Source organism: Solanum dulcamara, chromosome 9 (genome assembly GCF_947179165.1).
Source record: "Solanum dulcamara chromosome 9, daSolDulc1.2, whole genome shotgun sequence".
NCBI lineage: Eukaryota > Viridiplantae > Streptophyta > Magnoliopsida > Solanales > Solanaceae > Solanum > Solanum dulcamara.
In genome coordinates, this window is record NC_077245.1 from 7035985 (window position 1) to 7055140 (window position 19156).

Below are 19156 nucleotides of genomic sequence, written 5' to 3' on the forward strand. Positions count from 1 at the left end.
TGCTTTCTTTTACTTTTACATTCCAAGGGAAGTGTTGAATCAAACATATATATTAATACCTCACATCGTTCAGTTTATTCCAAAACTGCAAGAAGAGGTCAATAATATTTCCTTTTTTTTTATGTCAATACTTTTAGGATTTCCATTTCTTTGGGAAATTAAAGCAAAGATTATTTATTTTTCATTTTTGCAGTATTTAATTAAGAAGACGCTGCAGAAAAACAGGCTAAGATCAATGACTGCTCCTGGAGTACAGTTACACCTTCCTGATGATCACCATGTAATCTATTCATCACTATATCTTGATCTTTTTGAAGGAAATGTGTTTTTTTTTCCTTATGTTTGATTATGTGCGGGTTCATTTCTCCGATGGTCACTAAACTTACTCTTTATAACATTAAGGCCACAAAACTATATTTTTTGTCTAACTATTTGTAATACTAAAATCACAAAACTTTTGTAACAATCTATTAGAAATAGAGATTGTTTCCACAGTGAATTAATTAATGAAAAATTTGTGTTATAGAACATGATTTTTGCACCGAATTAGCTCACTGAGAAAACGCATATAGGCTAAAAAAAAATCATTGAAATATTGAGAATGGCCATTAAATATTTTTTTCTTTTCTTACTGATACAATCAAAATATTTGTGTAATAGTCGGTGAACATTTTTCAGTGAGAAATTCCAATGAAAAAATAGTAATTATTTAGTAGTGGATATAGTCACTAAACTATATGTTAGTTACACAGAAAATAACACCTTGTTTGGATGGTTGTTATCTGTTGTATTGTATGTTTGTTTTGATTGTTACTTAAATTTTATTGTATCGTATCGTTTAAATCCATCGTTAGGTAACGATAAAAAGGCTCATTTTATGTAACGATTGATTTGGTGTGTTCGCGTCGTTACCTTAATATTTTCTTCTCATTTTGTATTTATTTATTATTTAATAATTATATTTCATCTTTTACCCTATCTTTCCATACTAACTGTACCTCGTACCCTACTTTTTTTTTGTAAGTTTTATCATTCGAACCATGGATGTGTAACATTATATAACGACTGAAAACAATACAATCTATCCAAACACTGTATTCATTAAAACAATATAGTACGATACAACAAAATACAATATAATATAATAAGATACATTATGAAACAATACGTAACAACCATCCAAACAAAGTGTAATATGTAATCGTCACATCATGATTTTACCACTGTGTACGGAATTTTATTTGATTTGATTTTTAAAAAAAAAAACACATTGTAGTAACCTTTATTTAAACATAAACAATTTACAAAACATTAAAATTAACAGAAACGTAAAGAAAAAAAAGGCTTATAGATTTGTACATATGATTTGCAGCAACTCGTTTTTCTTTTTCGTTACTTTTATTTTTTTTATGTTTTTTTAATTGTTTGTTTAAAATTTCGGTTAAGAAAAGTTGGATTTTTGTGATAAAAAAATTTCAGGTGGTGATGGACAATGGCATTCTCCAAGTGACAATATCAGTACCAGATGGCATTGTAACTGGAATAACATACAATGGGGTCGACAATTTGCTTGAGGTTCTAAATGATGAAACAAACAGAGGGTAATTAACTCATATTTAACTTCCATCGTCCAAAATTTTGAGAATCTATCTAGCAAAATCATTGAATTTTGTTCTCTGTATCAATAAAATCACTCAACTTAGGCCTTTGTATAAATAAAATCACAAAACTAAATTTATTATTAAAATAAATTTGACATGTCAAAGTAAATTATTTTTTGTCATATTTATTATTAAAATAAAAAAAATTATTTTGTCATATGTATTATTAAAATAAAAAATAAATGGCTCAAAATTACTACTACTTCATTATAATTAATCTAAAAAGAGTACCCAAAACTAAATTCATTTAAAAGAATTCATTTATGTAAAAAGAATTTCTATTATGTATATAAATCAACCACTGTAATTTTTTATGATTTTTTAGATATTATTTAGAAGGAAAATTAGGAGTAGTTAAATAACTAGAGAAAAATAATAATAAATCCTAAACAGAACAAGTAGTAATATAACTGTACACTTCAAAAAATTGTACTATATTAATAGCGCACACGCTTTTAAAATGGCAGCAATGTCAATTTGTATAAAAAATGAACATCAGTCCAATTCAATTCTAAAAGCTCACTCAAAATAAAGAGAAATTATTATCCTCACCAGTCTCCATCCATATGGTTCTACTAACAAAGTTAAATGATCGCAGAGAACAAAATGTTCTGTTTTATTATATCTGTTGTTCTGTCCTTTGTTTTCGCAAAGTAGAACAATTTTTTGGAGCATAAAACAAAGTTGTTCCTATATAATGTGTACAATTAAAAAAAAATAGAAATAAACAATAAAAGTTGATATAAAACCTTCCAACTATATATTAAAAGAAAAATGCTCACATATGTCATCGAACTTTGAGAAAAGGCTCATCTATGCCATCCGTTAAAAGTTTGGCTCATCTATGCCATTTTCGTATGAGAAAAGGCTTATCCATGCCATTATTTTGTTAACTGAAATGGCATAAATGAGCCAAACTTTTAACGGATGACATAAATGAGTCTTTTCTCAAAGTTCAATGGCATAGTTGAACCTTTTTCATTTTAAATAATAATTTAACTAATGACGTTGCCGAATCATAATTAACCACGTGTACAAAATAGTTTTGCAAAACGAAAAATATTTTTAGTTTAAAAATAATAGCATGGATGAGCCTTTTCTCAGACGGAAATGGCATAAATGAGTCAAACTTTTAACGGATGGCATAGATGAGCATTTTCTCAAAATTCGATGGCATATTTGAGTCTTTTCCTTATATTAAATAAAGTTGAGGTGTTGGGATTATCTTAGAAATAAAGCCAACGTGGTATATAAAAAAAATATTTTGTCATGTCAAATTTATTTTAATAATAACTCCCTAATGCTTTCTCTAGATACTGGGACGTTGTTTGGAGCTCGACAGGAACTACAGGGACTACTGGAACATTTGAAAGGTAGTACTCGTATATATAGACAAAGAACCTCAAACAAAATACTTATTTTGTCAAACCAAAAATGTTTTGAGCAATAAAATTGTGTCACTTTAATAATGTAGGCTCATATGCACAACCTATAAGGTCATATTGGAAACAGATGATCAAATAGAGTTGTCCTTCTCAAGGACATGGGATGTGTCCCTTCAGGACGAACTTATTCCCCTGAACATAGACAAAAGGTGGTTGTTTTTTTCTTCGTTTTCTTGTCGTTCTTTAAGTGTCTGGTTACACATTTTTTGAATAGTAAATGGATTTGAGATGAAACTTGATGAGTAATCAGATGGATGATGTTCAGGTTTATAATGCTTAAACGGTCATCAGGCTTCTATTCTTATGCAATTTATGAACATTTAGAAGGATGGCCTGGTTTCAACCTTGATGAGACTAGGATTTCATTCAAGCTCAGAAAAGACAAGTAAATACTCACTTTCTATTCAGATTCACAGACACAATGTCGATCCCAACTTGTTTGGGACTGAGGCGTAGTCATTGTATACATCACAGACACATTGTCAAATGTCAATCTCTTGTTTATAGCTTCGTTAACAACAATTGAGAAGGATGTTTTATTGTTTAATCTTGAACGTCGACCAGGTTTCATTACATGGCTATGGCAGATAACAGGCAGAGATACATGCCCTTACCTGATGACAGGTTACCAGATAGAGGACAACCACTTGCTTATCCAGAAGCAGTCCTGCTTGTCAATCCCATCGAGCCTGAGTTCAAAGGCGAGGTGCCTAGTTTCTTTTGTCATTCGTTGATATATATTTTAATCAAGTAATTACGAACATGCTCTCTCTAACGGCATAAGCTAGCTTTAGATGAGATGATTACATGCTTCGACATGGTATAGAGCATACACTGGTCATGAATTCATATCTCAATCTTTCTGCCATCCAAAAAAAAATTCTAACATGTTTGGCTCATGACATAAGTAATCAACTCTCGAGAGGATGTGATGTTGAGATATAATCTAATTAAGTAATTAGAAGTATGCTCTCGGCTTAAGTTTGTTACTTCTGATTACTCGTTGCGAAGAGGCAACATTGTCCAATTTATCAATTTCATAAGGATTCTTGATTGATAATGCTATCAGGTTGATGACAAGTATCAGTACTCATGTGAGGACAAAGATCTCAAGGTCCATGGATGGATTTGTATGGATCCATCACTAGGATTCTGGATAATTATTCCCAGTGACGAATTTCGATCCGGAGGACCCCTTAAACAAAACCTCACTTCTCATGTTGGTCCAACTGCTCTTTCTGTGAGTAATATAATCACAAGCCTTAACACATTATTACACCTTGAATCTTATATGTATTTGGCAGAACCCAATAGCTTTAGTTCAAACTTGTATTTGTATCAATAAATTCACTAAATATGTACAAAATTAAATTCAAAATCCAATTACTAGCGTCTGATGTTGCTATTCTAGAATTTAAAATTCGTAAAGTTTAAATCCTGACTCCGCCTCTATTTGCAGATGTTTCACAGTGCTCATTATGCAGGAGAAGATTTGGTTCCAAAGTTTGGACAAGGGGAGACATGGAAAAAAGTCTTTGGACCAGTTTTTATATATCTGAATTCTGTCACTTCAGGGGAGGATCCTCTTACTCTCTGGGAGGATGCTAAAAAACAGGTATAATTAAGCAAGTTTTTTTTTTATACAACAAAGTGAACGTAAATGATATCTAATATAACTAGATTATGCGAAATCTAGATGCTGTTAGAAGTTCAAAGCTGGCCTTACAGTTTTCCAGCCTCTGAGGATTTTCCATCATCGTCCCAACGCGGTAATATTAGTGGAAGACTGTTAGTCTTAGACAGGTATTATTTGCTTAGTCAGGTTCGATTGAACCTAGTAACTTTAGTCCAAACACACTATTTATATTAAAAATCCACTAAATATCTATGTCACTATCCAAGAATTTAGAACTTATAAAGTTCAAATTCTGGCTCTACTTCTTCTGCTGCCAGATTTTCATTTTTCTTTTGGAGGATCCCCTATGGTCATTGGTTCTACTTATATTTCTCCTTTTTGTACTTAGATACTTCAAAGATGATAAGATATCTGCTTCTGGAGCATATGTTGGTTTGGCTCCACCAGGAGAAACCGGTTCGTGGCAAAGAGAATGCAAGGTGATTCAGGGGAACATAAAAACTCAATCAGTACTTGGAAACTACTTCGATTTTTTTCTTTTCTTTTTAACAATTTCAATAGTTGATGTTAATCAGGACTATCAATTCTGGACAAGAGCAGATGAGCAAGGCAATTATGTAATAAAAGAAATACGAGCAGGCGACTATAACTTGTATGCATTTGTCCCTGGATTCATTGGAGATTACAAGTATGACATCAAAATCACAATTACCTCAGGTACTAATTTTCCAATTTGGCAAGTAGACCATTATTTTCAAGCTTTTCGAGATTACGAGCTAAACATTAACATGTTATAAATCAGGCGATAGCATTGAGATGGATGATCTCGTCTTTGAACCCCCAAGAAATGGACCTACACTCTGGGAAATTGGCATTCCTGATCGTTCTGCATGCGAGTTTTACATTCCTGATCCTGATCCAAAATATGTTAACAAACTCTTTATTAATCATCCTGATAGGTTAGCTTTCTCCACCCTCATTGATAGTTTAATGTTTTATTTTTATTTTTCACCGTTCATCATCATCGTTGGCGTCCTCAGATTTAGACAGTACGGGCTATGGGAGAGATACGCCGACTTGTATCCAAATGGGGATATAGTTTTTACAATTGGAGAGAGTGACTACAAAAAAGATTGGTTCTTTGCTCAAGTCACTAGGTAAATAGCAGCTAAATTACTAATTATACCTAATATTCAATGTCTTCATTGAATTGGAATATGATTTTTCTTCCTTTTTTCGTGTTTTTGGGGTATGTTAGGAAAACGGATGAGAAGACATATCAAGGAACAACATGGCAAATAAAGTTCAAACTTGACAATGTTGATCAAAATGAAATCTATACACTAAGATTGGCACTTGCATCAGCAGCTCAAGCTCAACTACAGGTAAATATATATAGCAGAACGCTTCTCATCATTTTTCGATCATAATTAGAGTAATATCGAGTCAACAATATGGGAAATCAATAAACCATAATTTGTAGGTTCGCGTCAAGGACAATTCAAGCACGAATACTCTTGTATTTTCAAGTGGAGTGATAGGGAAAGATAACGCGATAGCAAGGCATGGAATTCATGGACTCTACTGGCTGTTCAATGTGAATTTGCAGGGTACTATACTTATTAAAGGGGAAAATACTATATATTTGACACAAGCAAATGCAACTAGTCCTTTTCAAGGGATCATGTATGATTATATTCGTCTAGAAGGACCTCCTTCCTGTAACTACGGCAAATTGTTTGAGAATTCTTTGTATAGATGTTATATTCTTTAACTTTGTTATACATATCTTGAAGAAAAAAAAAATATATATATATATATATTAACTCTTTTATAAGAGTTTAAGCTTTATAAATTGACAGAAAAACAGGTTCTCTATGCATGCATTATCGACCCAAATGTACGCACATAGTATGTAATTTCTTTGAATGTTACAAACCATTGTTTATACTTTCTTCTTCCTCTTTTGAATTTTGTGGCATAGTTCCAAATCAATTCTTTTAAGTATTTTTGGCACATAGAATGTAACTCTCTAACTAGGGATGGCAATTGGGTGGGATGGGGCGGGTTTAGAGCTGGGGGGTAGATTCATGCGGGGCGGGGAAGATGTCGGGCGGGTTGCAGGTTTAAGGTATCAAATAGGAATCCGAAGAAAATTAAATCTTTGTAATTATAGAAATCAAAGATATAACTTTTTATATTAAACTTTGACTTTAATTTTAACTTCTTTTTTTAAAAAAAAATTTAAACTAGATAAATATTAATTAGAGTAAATTAGCAATTAAGAAACAATTATTGAAATATTAACCAGAAACAATTAATTAGTTGTTGAGATGTTAATTAGCAAAAAATGAAAAAAAATTATGAATTTTATTTTTCATATTAAACTCAATTAAAAAAACATAAAAATTTATACGGGGCGGGTCTATATGGGGCAGGCGGGGCGGGTTGAAAATAGAAAAAATTGTTATACAGGAAGATGCCTCTTCTTTACATTTATTACGATTCTTTCTCCACGAATATTGGAATTTGAATAGGGCAATTTAAAAAATTTGCGGGTTAAGCTCAGCCCGCTCCGCACCCACCCTGCCCCGCCCCATTGCCATCCCTATCTCTAACATGCTTTCTTTTTATTTTTATTTTTTCTCTTCTATAGTATTTTTTTTAAAAAAATAAGGAAAAGGTTGATTTTGTAAGAGTTAGTGTTTCAATTAATTATGAAACAAATTCATCTGGAAAAAGTTTTTGAAAATATATAAAATACACGAATGTGAATTGTAGCATTCATCTTTGTTTTAATTTTACGTTATAGATTCTTGGAAGATACATGTTTTCTTTTTTGAATTCATGAGCCTATAATAAATACAATCTAATTAAAAGTCTTCTCTTTCAAAACTTTTGTCCTATAAATAGAGATTCTTTTGTTTGAAAAGACAAGCATTCAAAAAAACACTTTTCCTTGAAAACATTTGAGAGACATTACTCAAACGGTGAAATCATTGATTTAAGAATAGAAGAGCAATATTCTTGAATGTTACTTGTTTTGTGGCTTAGTTGAATCTCGAAGATAAAGTTATTATTTATTCTTCCATTTGCTGGGAGAGACTCCAACTATCTTCAAGAAACATATTAACGTGCCTTTAACCCAAATAAATTTTATTTTGAATTATATGCCTTATACTATTATCATTCTTGTTCTAACAGATTTCACCTTGGACAAATTGTCCACTAAAAGCAATAGTGACCAATCATTCGTAAGTCCATGATCAGAAAACTCAGAGGGAAAAAGAAAAAAATATATGTTAGATTTTAAACAACGTCAATATATAGAGTAAGTTCTTAAAAAAGTAATTTAATAGTATTGATTATAAAAATTGTTTGTATCACTAGACGTAACTACCTTAGTTTGTATCCTTCTCAAAATGTGTAATAGGGAGGCACCCACCGCCTCTAACCCTAAAGCTATGGGTTTTAGTCATCAAGAGAACAAAAAGAGGGAAAATTCCAAAGGAGGGGCGGAAAAAAAACTGCTGAGAAACTTTTAGAAAATTACATTGAAAACGAATAAAAATGTCTTCTTAATTGGTTATAGTATCAAATTCATTTAGCCAAGAAGATACTTCTACCGTTGCAATTAGTTTTTAATTTTTATTTGGATAGTCAAAAATATATTTTGTTTGATCATAATTTCTTCATATACTTTTTAATAAAATAATTTGAATCGTGTTAATTATTGTGACTTTGCATCGTGTTAATTATTGTGACTTACCATGCAAAGATGGAGAAAATTATAAATTTTCTTTCTTCCCTATTCATGTGTCTTGTTCTTTTCTCTTTTTGCTGTCTTCAAATGTGTATTGGGAGAAGAGAGAATTGTCTGATACTCTTTACTGTTTTTGTCCCTGCCTTCAAACAGAACTTTTGGACTTTACTTGCTGCGCCGAGAACGCTGTAATGACAAAAGCTGTTGTGATGTTGCTTTAAGCAATGAAATATTGCAAAAGGAAAGTGGGGGAGGAGACACGACAAGGGGTAAAAATTATTCTGTTTACAATAGACCGTTGGAATAATTGATGGAATTTGTAAGGTCGGGTATTTGGACGCAATGTTACATGGAAAATTTGAAATTTTGGACTTTGTTCCGTGAGACTTATGCTATAACGGTCAATTAACTTCAACACTCGAAAAACTTTTAGAAGGGGGTGTTAATGTTACATTTCACTTAAAATCTTCTCAAAAATTCATATCCAAATGGTAAAATTACCCACCCACTTCAGTCTAAAGGCTTGTAGTCACACGAAACAATCCTTCTAATTTATCGGGATTTTAGCCCTTCTAAGTTATTGGATTTTTAATTAATAAAAATTTATGTATTTTTAATGATTTCTTAAGACATAAAAAATAATCAAAATTACTAGATTCGATCAAACCCCCTAACCTTACTCTTGTTCTGCCTCTGATAAGAACTCATTAACCTATAGTACCACCAAACAATATAACAGAATAATTGAGATTTCGATTTCTTAGCAGGAAGCCCTTTAGTGAATTTATTAGGGCACAAATCCAAACTAGTCGTCCATAGGCGACATATACCAAATTGTCATACAAAAACTTCATGGAGTAATATTCCCTCTATTTTAATTTGTTTATCTTACTCTATTTTTTTAGTTCATTTAAAAATATGTGTTTTTAGTTAAAATTTTAACTTTTCATATGATATATTTAAGACCACAAGATTAAAGGATATTTTGTTACACTCTACTATTTTTAATTCAAGACCACAAGATTCATAATTAAGTTGTTTTTACTTTTTAAAATATTATATCAAGTCAAAACTAAACAAATAAATTAAAATGGAGGGAGTAATCATTTTTGCTATTATTACTTGAGAAAGGAAACTTCATATGATCACCATAAAACTAGCAACCACATTGACTTTGTAATGCAGCTTAGCTCAACTGATTCTATCCACTATTCAGAATCATTTGCTCAATTATATTGTTGGCAATTAGAACTTTATATATATGAGTTGTAAATTTAAAAAGAAATTATTGGGTTCTTGATAAATTATTTATACATGTTAAAAGTGAATTTTTTTTTAATACAAATATTAATTGAGTGCTTCTGCTTGCATCTTGTGAGTTGTGATTGTCTAATTTGTGAAGACACAGTTGGCCTTTTCCTTTGTATGAAATAAGAGTAGCTTTGGCGTAAAGACTCAAATGTGAACAAATTAAGGAAAGAAAACGAATCCTTTATTGGGAGTTGGGGACTATCGTATATTTATACATGTCAAATGAGCAAGTTAGATTAAATTTGAGCAGGTTAAGATTAGTTGAGTTAATAAATTGGCAGGTTATTGATCCGTCGAAAAGTAACTTAGATTGAAATGGACTAAAATGCAAATCAAAATCCAACCCGCTAATTTTTATAAAATTTTAACTACTTTATTTATTCTTTAATTATTATGGTTCTATATAACATATCAAATAAAATATATATTTTTGAAAATATTTTGATAATTTCTTATGATTCAATTTGAACCAGCTATCAACCCAAACTTTGATAGATTAAAATGGGTTTAACTAATAAATTGGCAGGTCAATAATCAACTCAAACTTTGACGGACTGAAATAGGCTTAGCTAATAAATAGACATGTCAATAATCCGCCTAAACTTGACATAGTAGGCAGATTATGATTTCATAAGTAATTTTGTCACCTCTCTCTATATATATATCTTCCATCCACATAAAGAAATTCTAAGTTTCTATACACATTGAACTAATATATTTGTGCAGGTTTAGTTCAATATTAAAGAATCTTGCTAGCTGCTAATACAGGTTCTATTTTGCATTATGATTGTGCCAAAGCATTCACAAATATCAACTCCAGTTCTGCAGCTTCTTCAGCAAGAGGACCAAGTACAGTATATATATATATATATATTCTTATTTCCTATATAATGCAGTTATTTCTTTTCATTCATAATATTTAGATTTGGAGGATGGGGTATATATATAAGTAGGATTATATATTTCTTACTGTTTTCTACTTATTTTCTATTTCACACCTGGTCTTTTTAACTTTTTTGGAGTCCAACTAATCCGGATTTGCATAGTGTAAGGCCAATAAAGAAAGAGGAGTTCCCTACCATGAATTTTTTTTGCATTTCTGTAGCTCAAACTCGAAACATTTGAGTAAGAATAAAAGGGTCATATTCATTTCACTACAATCTTTGATTATACTAGGGGGTCCAAATTGACCCGTCCAATCCTTTTATATTTGGATGGGTTAATGACCCGCCTAATTATTAGCTTAGCTCATCTTGACCCGCCCAATTTGACCCTGTAGTGCTTGTGTTTTATCAGATAAGCCAAAACAAGCACTAAAATATGGTCTTTAATTCATTCATCACCTAAAGTTGCAACTAGTAGAGCCATTTTGACCTGTTTTATACAGTGCAGGTGGTAATAGATAATGGTATATTCCAACTCAGATTGACAAATCCAGGAGGAAAAATCATTGGAATTCAATATAATGGAATTGAAAATCTGTTGGAACTCAACAACCCAATTTTGAATGGAGGGTAAAACCGCACAAATTCTACTTTTTTGTTCTTTTTCAGAGTGTGTGGTATGATGAAAGTCATTTCTCATGAAAAATGTTGTCTGAGTGTTTGGTTGGTGAGTATAAACAATAGTTAAATGGTCAAAATCACACCTAAACTATCACTTTTTTCGCGAGTTCCGTACCTCAACTATTAATTGTTTCCTTTACCTACCTAAACTAGCACCTTATATTAAAACATATCGTAACTAGCACTCCTTTTATATTAAAACTGAGTGGCCAAGTCAGCATCAAGGAGTGTTTTAATACAAAGGGAGTAATAGCTAAGGTAGATATATGGAACAGTGGATAGTTAAGGTATGTAACTCGCGAAAAGGTAGTCTAGTGTGTTTTGACCATTAACTCTAATAACAGTGTTATGTTGGTTGGAGAAAGTAATATGAAGTTAAAAGTAGAAATAATTGTAAGTTAGCACTCTCTGTATATTGAATTATGTGTAGTCAACTCAATATTTTTAGCTATTTTACAATGGATATGCAGGTTCTGGGACTTAAACTGGAGTGTACCTGGAACTTCTGGAACTAGAGGAAAATTTGATGAGTAATGTTTCCCCTTAAACAATAACGTAAACATGATCTAGCGATGCGTTTAACTTATCATAATTTCTACATCACTGTTCATAATTAGCTATTTTGCAGGATTGAATGTAATAGTTTTAAAGTTATAACGGAAACTGAAGAACAGATAGAGCTCTCATTTACAAGGAAATGGGATCCTTCACTTCAGGGCGAGCAATCCCCGTTAACCTTAGACATAAGGTTCAGATTTTTTTCTTTTTATCTTTTTTCTTACTCATGCATATATCTCATGCTACAAGTAGAGTATATTTTTGGTGATTTCTTTAGCAACACTGAGATATGGTAATTTCAGGTTCATAATTCTTCGGGATTCGCCTGGTTTTTACTCTTACGCTATTTATGAACACAAAGAGGATATGCCAGCATTCAACCTCAATGAAACCAGGATAGCTTTCATGCTCAGCATCGAAAAGTATTATTTCTCTCCCTCGGTATAAAAAGTTATTTTCTTTTACAATCAAGAATTGGAACTTCTGAAATCTTAATGTTGTATTCTTACAAGATAAACATGTGTCCTATGTAAATTCCACTTGTTTTCTGTACAACTCTGCTGATTTAGAATGAAGTGATTTACTTGTATCCAACTTCTAGGTTTCGGTACATGGTTATGGCAGATGATAGGAAAAGACTAATGCCCCTTCCTGAAGATCGCGTACCTCCAAGAGGGAAGGAATTGGCATTTCCAGAAGCTGTCCTGCTAGTCGATCCTGTAGAGCCAGAATTTAAAGGAGAAGTATATATAACACTCTCTGTCAGCATGAAAACGTGCTTCTTATTTAATATGTATAATCACTTAGTTTAGTAACTGGTAAAGTTGTTGCCATGTGACCAAGAGGTCACGGGTTCAAGCCTTGGAAACAGCCTCTGGCAGAAATGCAAGGTAAGGCTGCGTACAATAGACCCTTGTGGTCGGGCCCTTCCCCGGACCCTGCGCATAGCGGGAGCTTTAGTGCACCGGACTTCCCTTTTTAATCACTTAGATTAGTACTTAAGCCTCAACATTTATGTTTTTCTTTCAATGAGTAGGTTGACGACAAGTATCAATATTCGTGTGAGAACAAAGATAACAAAGTCCATGGCTTCATTTGCTTAGATCCTCCAGTGGGATTCTGGCAAATTACGCCAAGCAATGAGTTCAGAACAGGTGGACCTATCAAACAGGATCTTACATCCCATGTTAATCCAACAACTCTGGCTGTAAGTAGCTGATAACCTTTCGAGTTTTGACTCATCAAACATTCGAAGTACTTTTAAGTTTTATTGATTGATATGGTTGCTTAGATGTTCGTGAGCACTCATTATGGAGGCCAGGATTTCGTGATTCAATTTGGATCAGGCGAACAATGGAAGAAAGTTTTTGGACCTGTTTTTATATATCTCAATTCTGTAGCAGATAAGAATGATACATTATCCCTATGGGATGATGCGAAAGAACGGGTATACCATCAAAGCCTATTTTTGCACATAAAATGATCTTCCCGTTAATTCATTGTCCTTTTGTGTATGTGTTAATTTAGATGCACAAAGAAGTCGACTGCTGGCCTTATAGTTTTGCGAGTTCAGAAGATTTTCCAAAAGCTGACCAAAGAGGTGCCATCCGTGGTAGATTAGTAGTCAATGACAGGTAGAAATTTTAAAAAAATCTCTCAATTTAATCACCAAAAATGAAATAAATGAATTATTTGTACATGTTAATTTCGTATGAACTTCAAGTTTTGTCGAATTTTGTATCGGCAAAAGGTGTATAAGCAAGGAGTATTTGTCTGCAAAGGGTGCTTTTGTGGGGCTCGCTCCACCTGGAGATGCTGGATCATTTCAAAGAGAATGCAAGGTAAGATGCAAGTTTTTTGTTAACATTGTCACTTGGAATAATGATAAGATATGATATTTGGGCTTAACAAATACTGCATGTCCTGTAGTAGATCATAATATATAGCTTACGGATAAGTACATGGGTTTATGACGTGGAGTTAAATAAGAACAAAAGCGATAACAGAGTAAGCTACACTATATTTTACTCCTCAGGGCTACCAATTCTGGACGAACTCAGATGATGAAGGCTATTTCTCAATCCAAAATGTTCGTCCTGGGGACTATAACCTCTATGCTTGGGTACCTGGCTTCATTGGAGATTACAAAGATGAAAAATTCATAGCAATTACTGCAGGTTCCAATCATTTCACATTTTTCTAAAATTCTTTATTCACTTCCAAGTTCCAAATAATCAATTGTACCACATTTCTTATGGCTTCAGCTTCTGATGTTGATATTGGTGAACTTGTGTACGAGCCTCCAAGAAGTGGTCCTACATTATGGGAAATTGGTATCCCTGATCGTTCTGCTGCAGAATTCTACGTTCCTGACCCTAATCCACAGTATATCAACAAACTTTACGTAAATCAACCAGAAAACAGGTCAATATCCTAGCAGACTATTTAAAAGTTCTTAATAGAATCTTTTCTTCCTGATTAGAGTTTGCTGATTTAACTTTATGTTTAATTGTATGTGCCTATAAACAGGGGTGGAGCTAGAGCTCTAGTTATTGGTTCAGTTAAACTTTTGTATTTGCATTAAGAAATACACTTAATACGTATAATAATTTATCCTCAACATAGTAAGCTGCCTTTTTTAAAATCCAGAACTCATAAACTCAAAATTTTAAATCCGCCTCTGTCTATAAAGCCTAATTCCTTGTCGAGGTTATACCAATAGACTATTTAAAGCTAATAATAGTCCTTTTTTTCTTTTTTCCAGGTTTAGACAGTATGGATTATGGGAGAGATATGCAGATTTATATCCAGATCAAGATTTGGTATTTACAGTTGGAAGGAGTGACTATAAAAAAGATTGGTTCTATGCTCAGGTGACAAGGTGCACGTTTCGTGACCAGCCTCGATTCATATAAATATAAATTGAAACAGGAGTTTAGAATAAATACATATTGGATAATTAGTTAATACTATAGTTATGTTGAAGCTCTTGAATGTTGGGGGAGGAAGCGTTGTAACTAAAGTTTGATATGATAATAAATAATGAAAAATAAATTGGACACGAGAATTTTACGTGAAAACCCCTCAAACAGATAGAGAGGAAAAACACGGGTAGAACGATCTTACTATGATAATATGGGAGTACACTGCTCTCAAATACAAGGAGAAAACAACAATTAACACTTCTCACTAAAGACTACAATATTTATCTTGGTGTATAACTCTCTTTGTGTTCTTACTCTTTGAATTGTATTTTGTGGGATAATCTAAACGAGGGCAAGAGGCCCTCTATTTATAAGAAACTAGAAACGCGTAAAATTCGCGTATTGCACCTCCCTTTTTGACTATGCGTTCAAAACGCGTTTCGTAGTATTTGACTTGCATTGAATTCAAGAATGATTCCTTTTTTTTTTTGAATTTGAGCAGAAAAGTTGATGATAATGCATATGAACCTACAACATGGAAAATTAAATTCAATTTAGAAAGCATTGATCAGAATGGAAGTTACACACTTCGTATTGCGCTCTCATCTGCAACTTTCTCTATATTGGAGGTATTCTGTCATGAATTATCGTCCTTTTTCCCTTTTGTTTTCTTCTGAGAAGACTACAACTTTGGACTATCTAGTTTACAAAACATGTGTGCAGTATATCGATAGTGTATACTTTATCTAATATATGTATAATACATATATATACATATAATACATACTTATACATATAATATACATATTTGTAAATATGTATACACTACATATACAACCGAGTGTATATGTAGTGTATACTTCGGCCATGTTTGCTAAACTATATGACCGAATGATATATATTGTTAACTATCCCTTCTCATTTTGATAACCGTGGTGTCTAAGTATTTGCTACCTTCCATCAACACAAATATCGCATAACTCTATCCATTTATATTGTTTGAACATGTGGGAAGAAATCACCTAGAATTTTGTCTCTGTTGATCCCTTCCCATTTCTCAATGAAGAATTCATAATTTATGTGTATTGCTAATTATTTTAAGCAAATAACACTAATCAGCCGAAAATTGACATAATTGTGTTATGTTTCTCATCTTCCAGGTAAGGGTGAATGAGGAAGAAGCAAATCCACCACATTTCTCAAGTGGATTGATTGGAAGTGATAATACAATTGCCAGACATGGAGTCCATGGGCTATATTGGTTGTTTAATGTGGAGATAACTGCAGGACAACTCCTTCAAGGAGAGAATATCATATATCTCAAACAAGCACGGAGTGTTAGTGCTCTCCATGGGATTATGTACGACTATATTCGTTTGGAAGCTCCTCCTCTTTCCGCCATGCGCATTTAGTACTTTTAATGGCAAGGTCAAGAGCAGTTCCTGTGCGTTCAACTAAACTTATTGCTTTTTTATCGTAAACTATGTATAAAAATAAGGTCATGCTCATTCTAAACTCATAGACTCTAGATCCTAATTTCGTCTCTAAATACGGATGATTTACAGAAATGCGCCGATATGCTGCTTGTAGCTTTGTATATTCAGTGTTTCAATAGATATATATATTCAAAGGAACTCTACCTTATTACATTGGAAATTTCTTGCTCTATGCATACATATTTTTTATTAATATTTGAACAAAATGGGAACTGTATTTTCTTTGAAAACAAGACAAGTTTATAAACCTACAAGTGCTCGTTTGGATTGGCTTTTTTTAGGTGTTTTTAAGCCAAAATAGATTTTAAACAGTTTTGAAGTGTTTGAAAAATATAAAAAAGTGTTTATAAGTATTTATTTTTAAGCCAAAATATTAAAAATAAGCTAAAAAATATAAATATAACTTTTGACTTATAAATTATAAGTCAAAAGTCAATTCAAACAGTCTAGTAGTGCAGAGTATCCACTGTTGTCATAGTTTAACAATTAGTAGTTTGATTGAGTTCGACCTAAGTATAATTAAAAGTAACTCAACAAAAGTACAAAAGTCATAGGGTGTGTTTGGTCCAAAAGGAAAATGTTTTCCTATAAAATATTTTCTTGAAAAATATTTGATTTTCTTATTCATTTTTGGGTGTTTAGTTAGTAAAAAGAAAATATTATCCCAAGAACATATAGGTATAATTGTTTATCCAAAAAATGGTATAGTTAAATTTATATGAGGTCAAGAGAACATGTCTTAATTTAACTCTTTTTAGGTACATTTACTAGCAGTTTGAATATTTATTGCTTATTAAAATAAAGTGAATTGGACGATTGTTGACACCCAATTTTGATTCTGCACAACATAAATTAATAATCGAGTTTCTTCATTTTAAACAATTTTCAAATAATTAGCTTGCAAAAATCTAAAAAATATTTTTTAGTTACTTCTAGGTAATTTTTGACATTTTTTTTGTAATTTTTGAACGACATATATATTTTTATAATTATTGCCTTTTATGGTTATTCGAAAATTGTCTCAAAAAGATTTTGGTTTTAACTAAATATTTTGTTAATTAGTTTGGCTTAATTAATAGTTTTATATTTTTAGTTAACTAGTTTAAAATTAAATTAATTATATTACTTTGTCAAGATCAAGAAACTCGTTAAATAATTAGTGTCAATTCATCTTATTTAAATTTTAACCGAATTTCTTAATTAAATTCACTTTGACTAAATTCAAAATTCGAATGGTTATAATTTAACTACATATGATCGAAAAATTACAAAGATTAACCTTTTTTGGCTCTATCCTTTCCCAATTCTATACCAAACAAAGCCATTTTACCATTGTACTCACACACGTATCACACCATTTCCAATTCCAATTTGCACATATCCCACCCAACACTGTATAATTTCCTGCACTTTACACGTAATGCAACTAATGACCTCACCTATACAAATTCCTACAACATTATTACTAACCTACGTCCATCCCTTTACCACATGGCCACATCACCGCACCACCTAACCATACCCCATTTCCTTTAATTTTCAGCAAACATACTCAATCATACTAAAGTAACCCTTTACACATGGCAATATAAACAACACACCACTAATCCCTTTCCCTATCCAATTTCCTACCACATATATAACCTACACATATACTAATTATTACTGCATATCACTGCTACAACTTACAACAAACAAAAGACTCCAATTTATACAACAACCCACACACACACCGTATCCATCTTCCTCAATTCCACCGACAACGTTTCAAATCCGCCGCATCAACAGTAATCGCTCTCTCTCTCCATTTCTGAGATCTCATAGAACCCTCATTATTGACTTTGATTCATATTTTCTTGTCCAAAATTCAATCCGAATCAGAAGCTGTTTAGAGTATTCAGTAGTCATAAGAGGAGGAAAAAAGAGGAAATTTTTTTTCATTTAAAATTAACCCAGATCTTAGAGCAAGTTTAGTTTCGGAAGTGGAAGTTTCTTCGTGGTCAAGCTCATTGTCCCAAATGCGGCCCGAAAAAGGTAAAAAAATAAAATTCTACTGGTTTTCATTTGTTTTGGTGTTGTAAATATGTTAGATTCGTGAATAACTTGTTTATTTATTTACTTATTTTCCAATTCCATTTAAGTTTTGTCTTCTATGTGCTTAATCTACTTTTTATTTAACTATAGATTCTGCATTTATTTGCTAGAAAGTGTATGGTAATAACTTAGGATTTGCTTGAATCTTGATGTAGATCTCTTAATATGCGTTAAGTTATATAAGTTGGCTTGAACTTCAATAGTTCACTGGAGATATATTTTTGACCCCTTCAATTTCATTGATCTCCTATGATTAGATTATAGCATTTTAAGACTTGATTGATATACATTAGTTATTTTATTGTCGAAGGATTAGCTTCCTTGTTGGTTTTTGATGTCATCGTGAAGAAAAGTTTGAGTTTGGTTGTTACAGTCACTTTAGCTAGAACTTTTACTACTTTAGCATGGTTCTTTTATCACTACCTTCATTTTCACTATAGAGAATGTACAAGTTCTACCACTATTTGCTTCCAATAATTGGAATCTTCATGTTTAAAGTTGCTGTCAACCTACAGTCTTCTCATTCATACTTTGTGATTTATTACAACATACTGTAGCTGTAGTGTCTCTCTTAGCTTAGAGTGTGTGTTTAAACTAAAATTTGATAAGTCTAAACTCATTTTTTTTATATACATATATATAGAAAAATATTAATTATGATATGTGTGATAGTTGAAAGTCACAATTTTAGTGCTAATAAGTG

General features: G+C 32.1%; 2 protein-coding genes across 4 annotated transcripts; both read left to right on the forward strand.

The window, feature by feature from the left end:
- The first annotated feature begins 21 nt into the window (after window positions 1-21).
- On the forward strand, window positions 22-6542 carry LOC129902977 (probable rhamnogalacturonate lyase B). Of its 2 annotated transcripts, XM_055978446.1 has the most exons (16): window positions 22-97; window positions 194-280; window positions 1480-1601; window positions 2975-3034; window positions 3136-3255; window positions 3372-3491; window positions 3671-3812; window positions 4176-4346; window positions 4566-4721; window positions 4803-4909; window positions 5131-5221; window positions 5318-5459; window positions 5545-5701; window positions 5783-5899; window positions 6001-6127; window positions 6226-6542. In XM_055978446.1, exons 2-16 carry the CDS (start codon window positions 236-238, stop codon window positions 6514-6516), a joined length of 1968 nt encoding a protein of 655 aa, XP_055834421.1. In that variant the 5' UTR covers window positions 22-97; window positions 194-235; the 3' UTR covers window positions 6517-6542. The 2 variants fall into 2 exon arrangements, with proteins under 2 accessions (XP_055834421.1, XP_055834422.1); XM_055978447.1 differs by lacking the exons at window positions 2975-3034; window positions 3136-3255.
- A 3884-nt stretch (window positions 6543-10426) lies between these two features.
- LOC129903461 (uncharacterized) lies at window positions 10427-16514 on the forward strand. Of its 2 annotated transcripts, none has more exons than XM_055979020.1 (15): window positions 10427-10665; window positions 11209-11330; window positions 11852-11911; window positions 12010-12129; window positions 12242-12361; window positions 12541-12682; window positions 12976-13146; window positions 13231-13386; window positions 13467-13573; window positions 13663-13780; window positions 13975-14116; window positions 14204-14363; window positions 14704-14820; window positions 15366-15492; window positions 16024-16514. In XM_055979020.1, exons 1-15 carry the CDS (start codon window positions 10600-10602, stop codon window positions 16273-16275), a joined length of 1980 nt encoding a protein of 659 aa, XP_055834995.1. In that variant the 5' UTR covers window positions 10427-10599; the 3' UTR covers window positions 16276-16514. The 2 variants fall into 2 exon arrangements, with proteins under 2 accessions (XP_055834995.1, XP_055834996.1); XM_055979021.1 differs by having other exon boundaries at window positions 10430-10665; window positions 13690-13780.
- Window positions 16515-19156: the final 2642 nt, after the last annotated feature.

Bases quoted from the DNA above. Each gene is read 5' to 3' on its own strand.
- LOC129902977 (XM_055978446.1), top strand. From the start codon at position 236: ATGACTGCTCCTGGAGTACAGTTACACCTTCCTGATGATCACCAT. The intron at 3,256-3,371 runs GTGGTTGTTTTT...GATGATGTTCAG, and splicing joins CCCCTGAACATAGACAAAAG to GTTTATAATGCTTAAACGGT. The intron at 5,900-6,000 runs GTAAATAGCAGC...GGGGTATGTTAG, and splicing joins TTCTTTGCTCAAGTCACTAG to GAAAACGGATGAGAAGACAT.
- LOC129903461 (XM_055979020.1), top strand. From the start codon at position 10,600: ATGATTGTGCCAAAGCATTCACAAATATCAACTCCAGTTCTGCAGCTT. The intron at 13,781-13,974 runs GTAAGATGCAAG...TTTACTCCTCAG, and splicing joins CATTTCAAAGAGAATGCAAG to GGCTACCAATTCTGGACGAA. The intron at 14,364-14,703 runs GTCAATATCCTA...TCTTTTTTCCAG, and splicing joins GTAAATCAACCAGAAAACAG to GTTTAGACAGTATGGATTAT.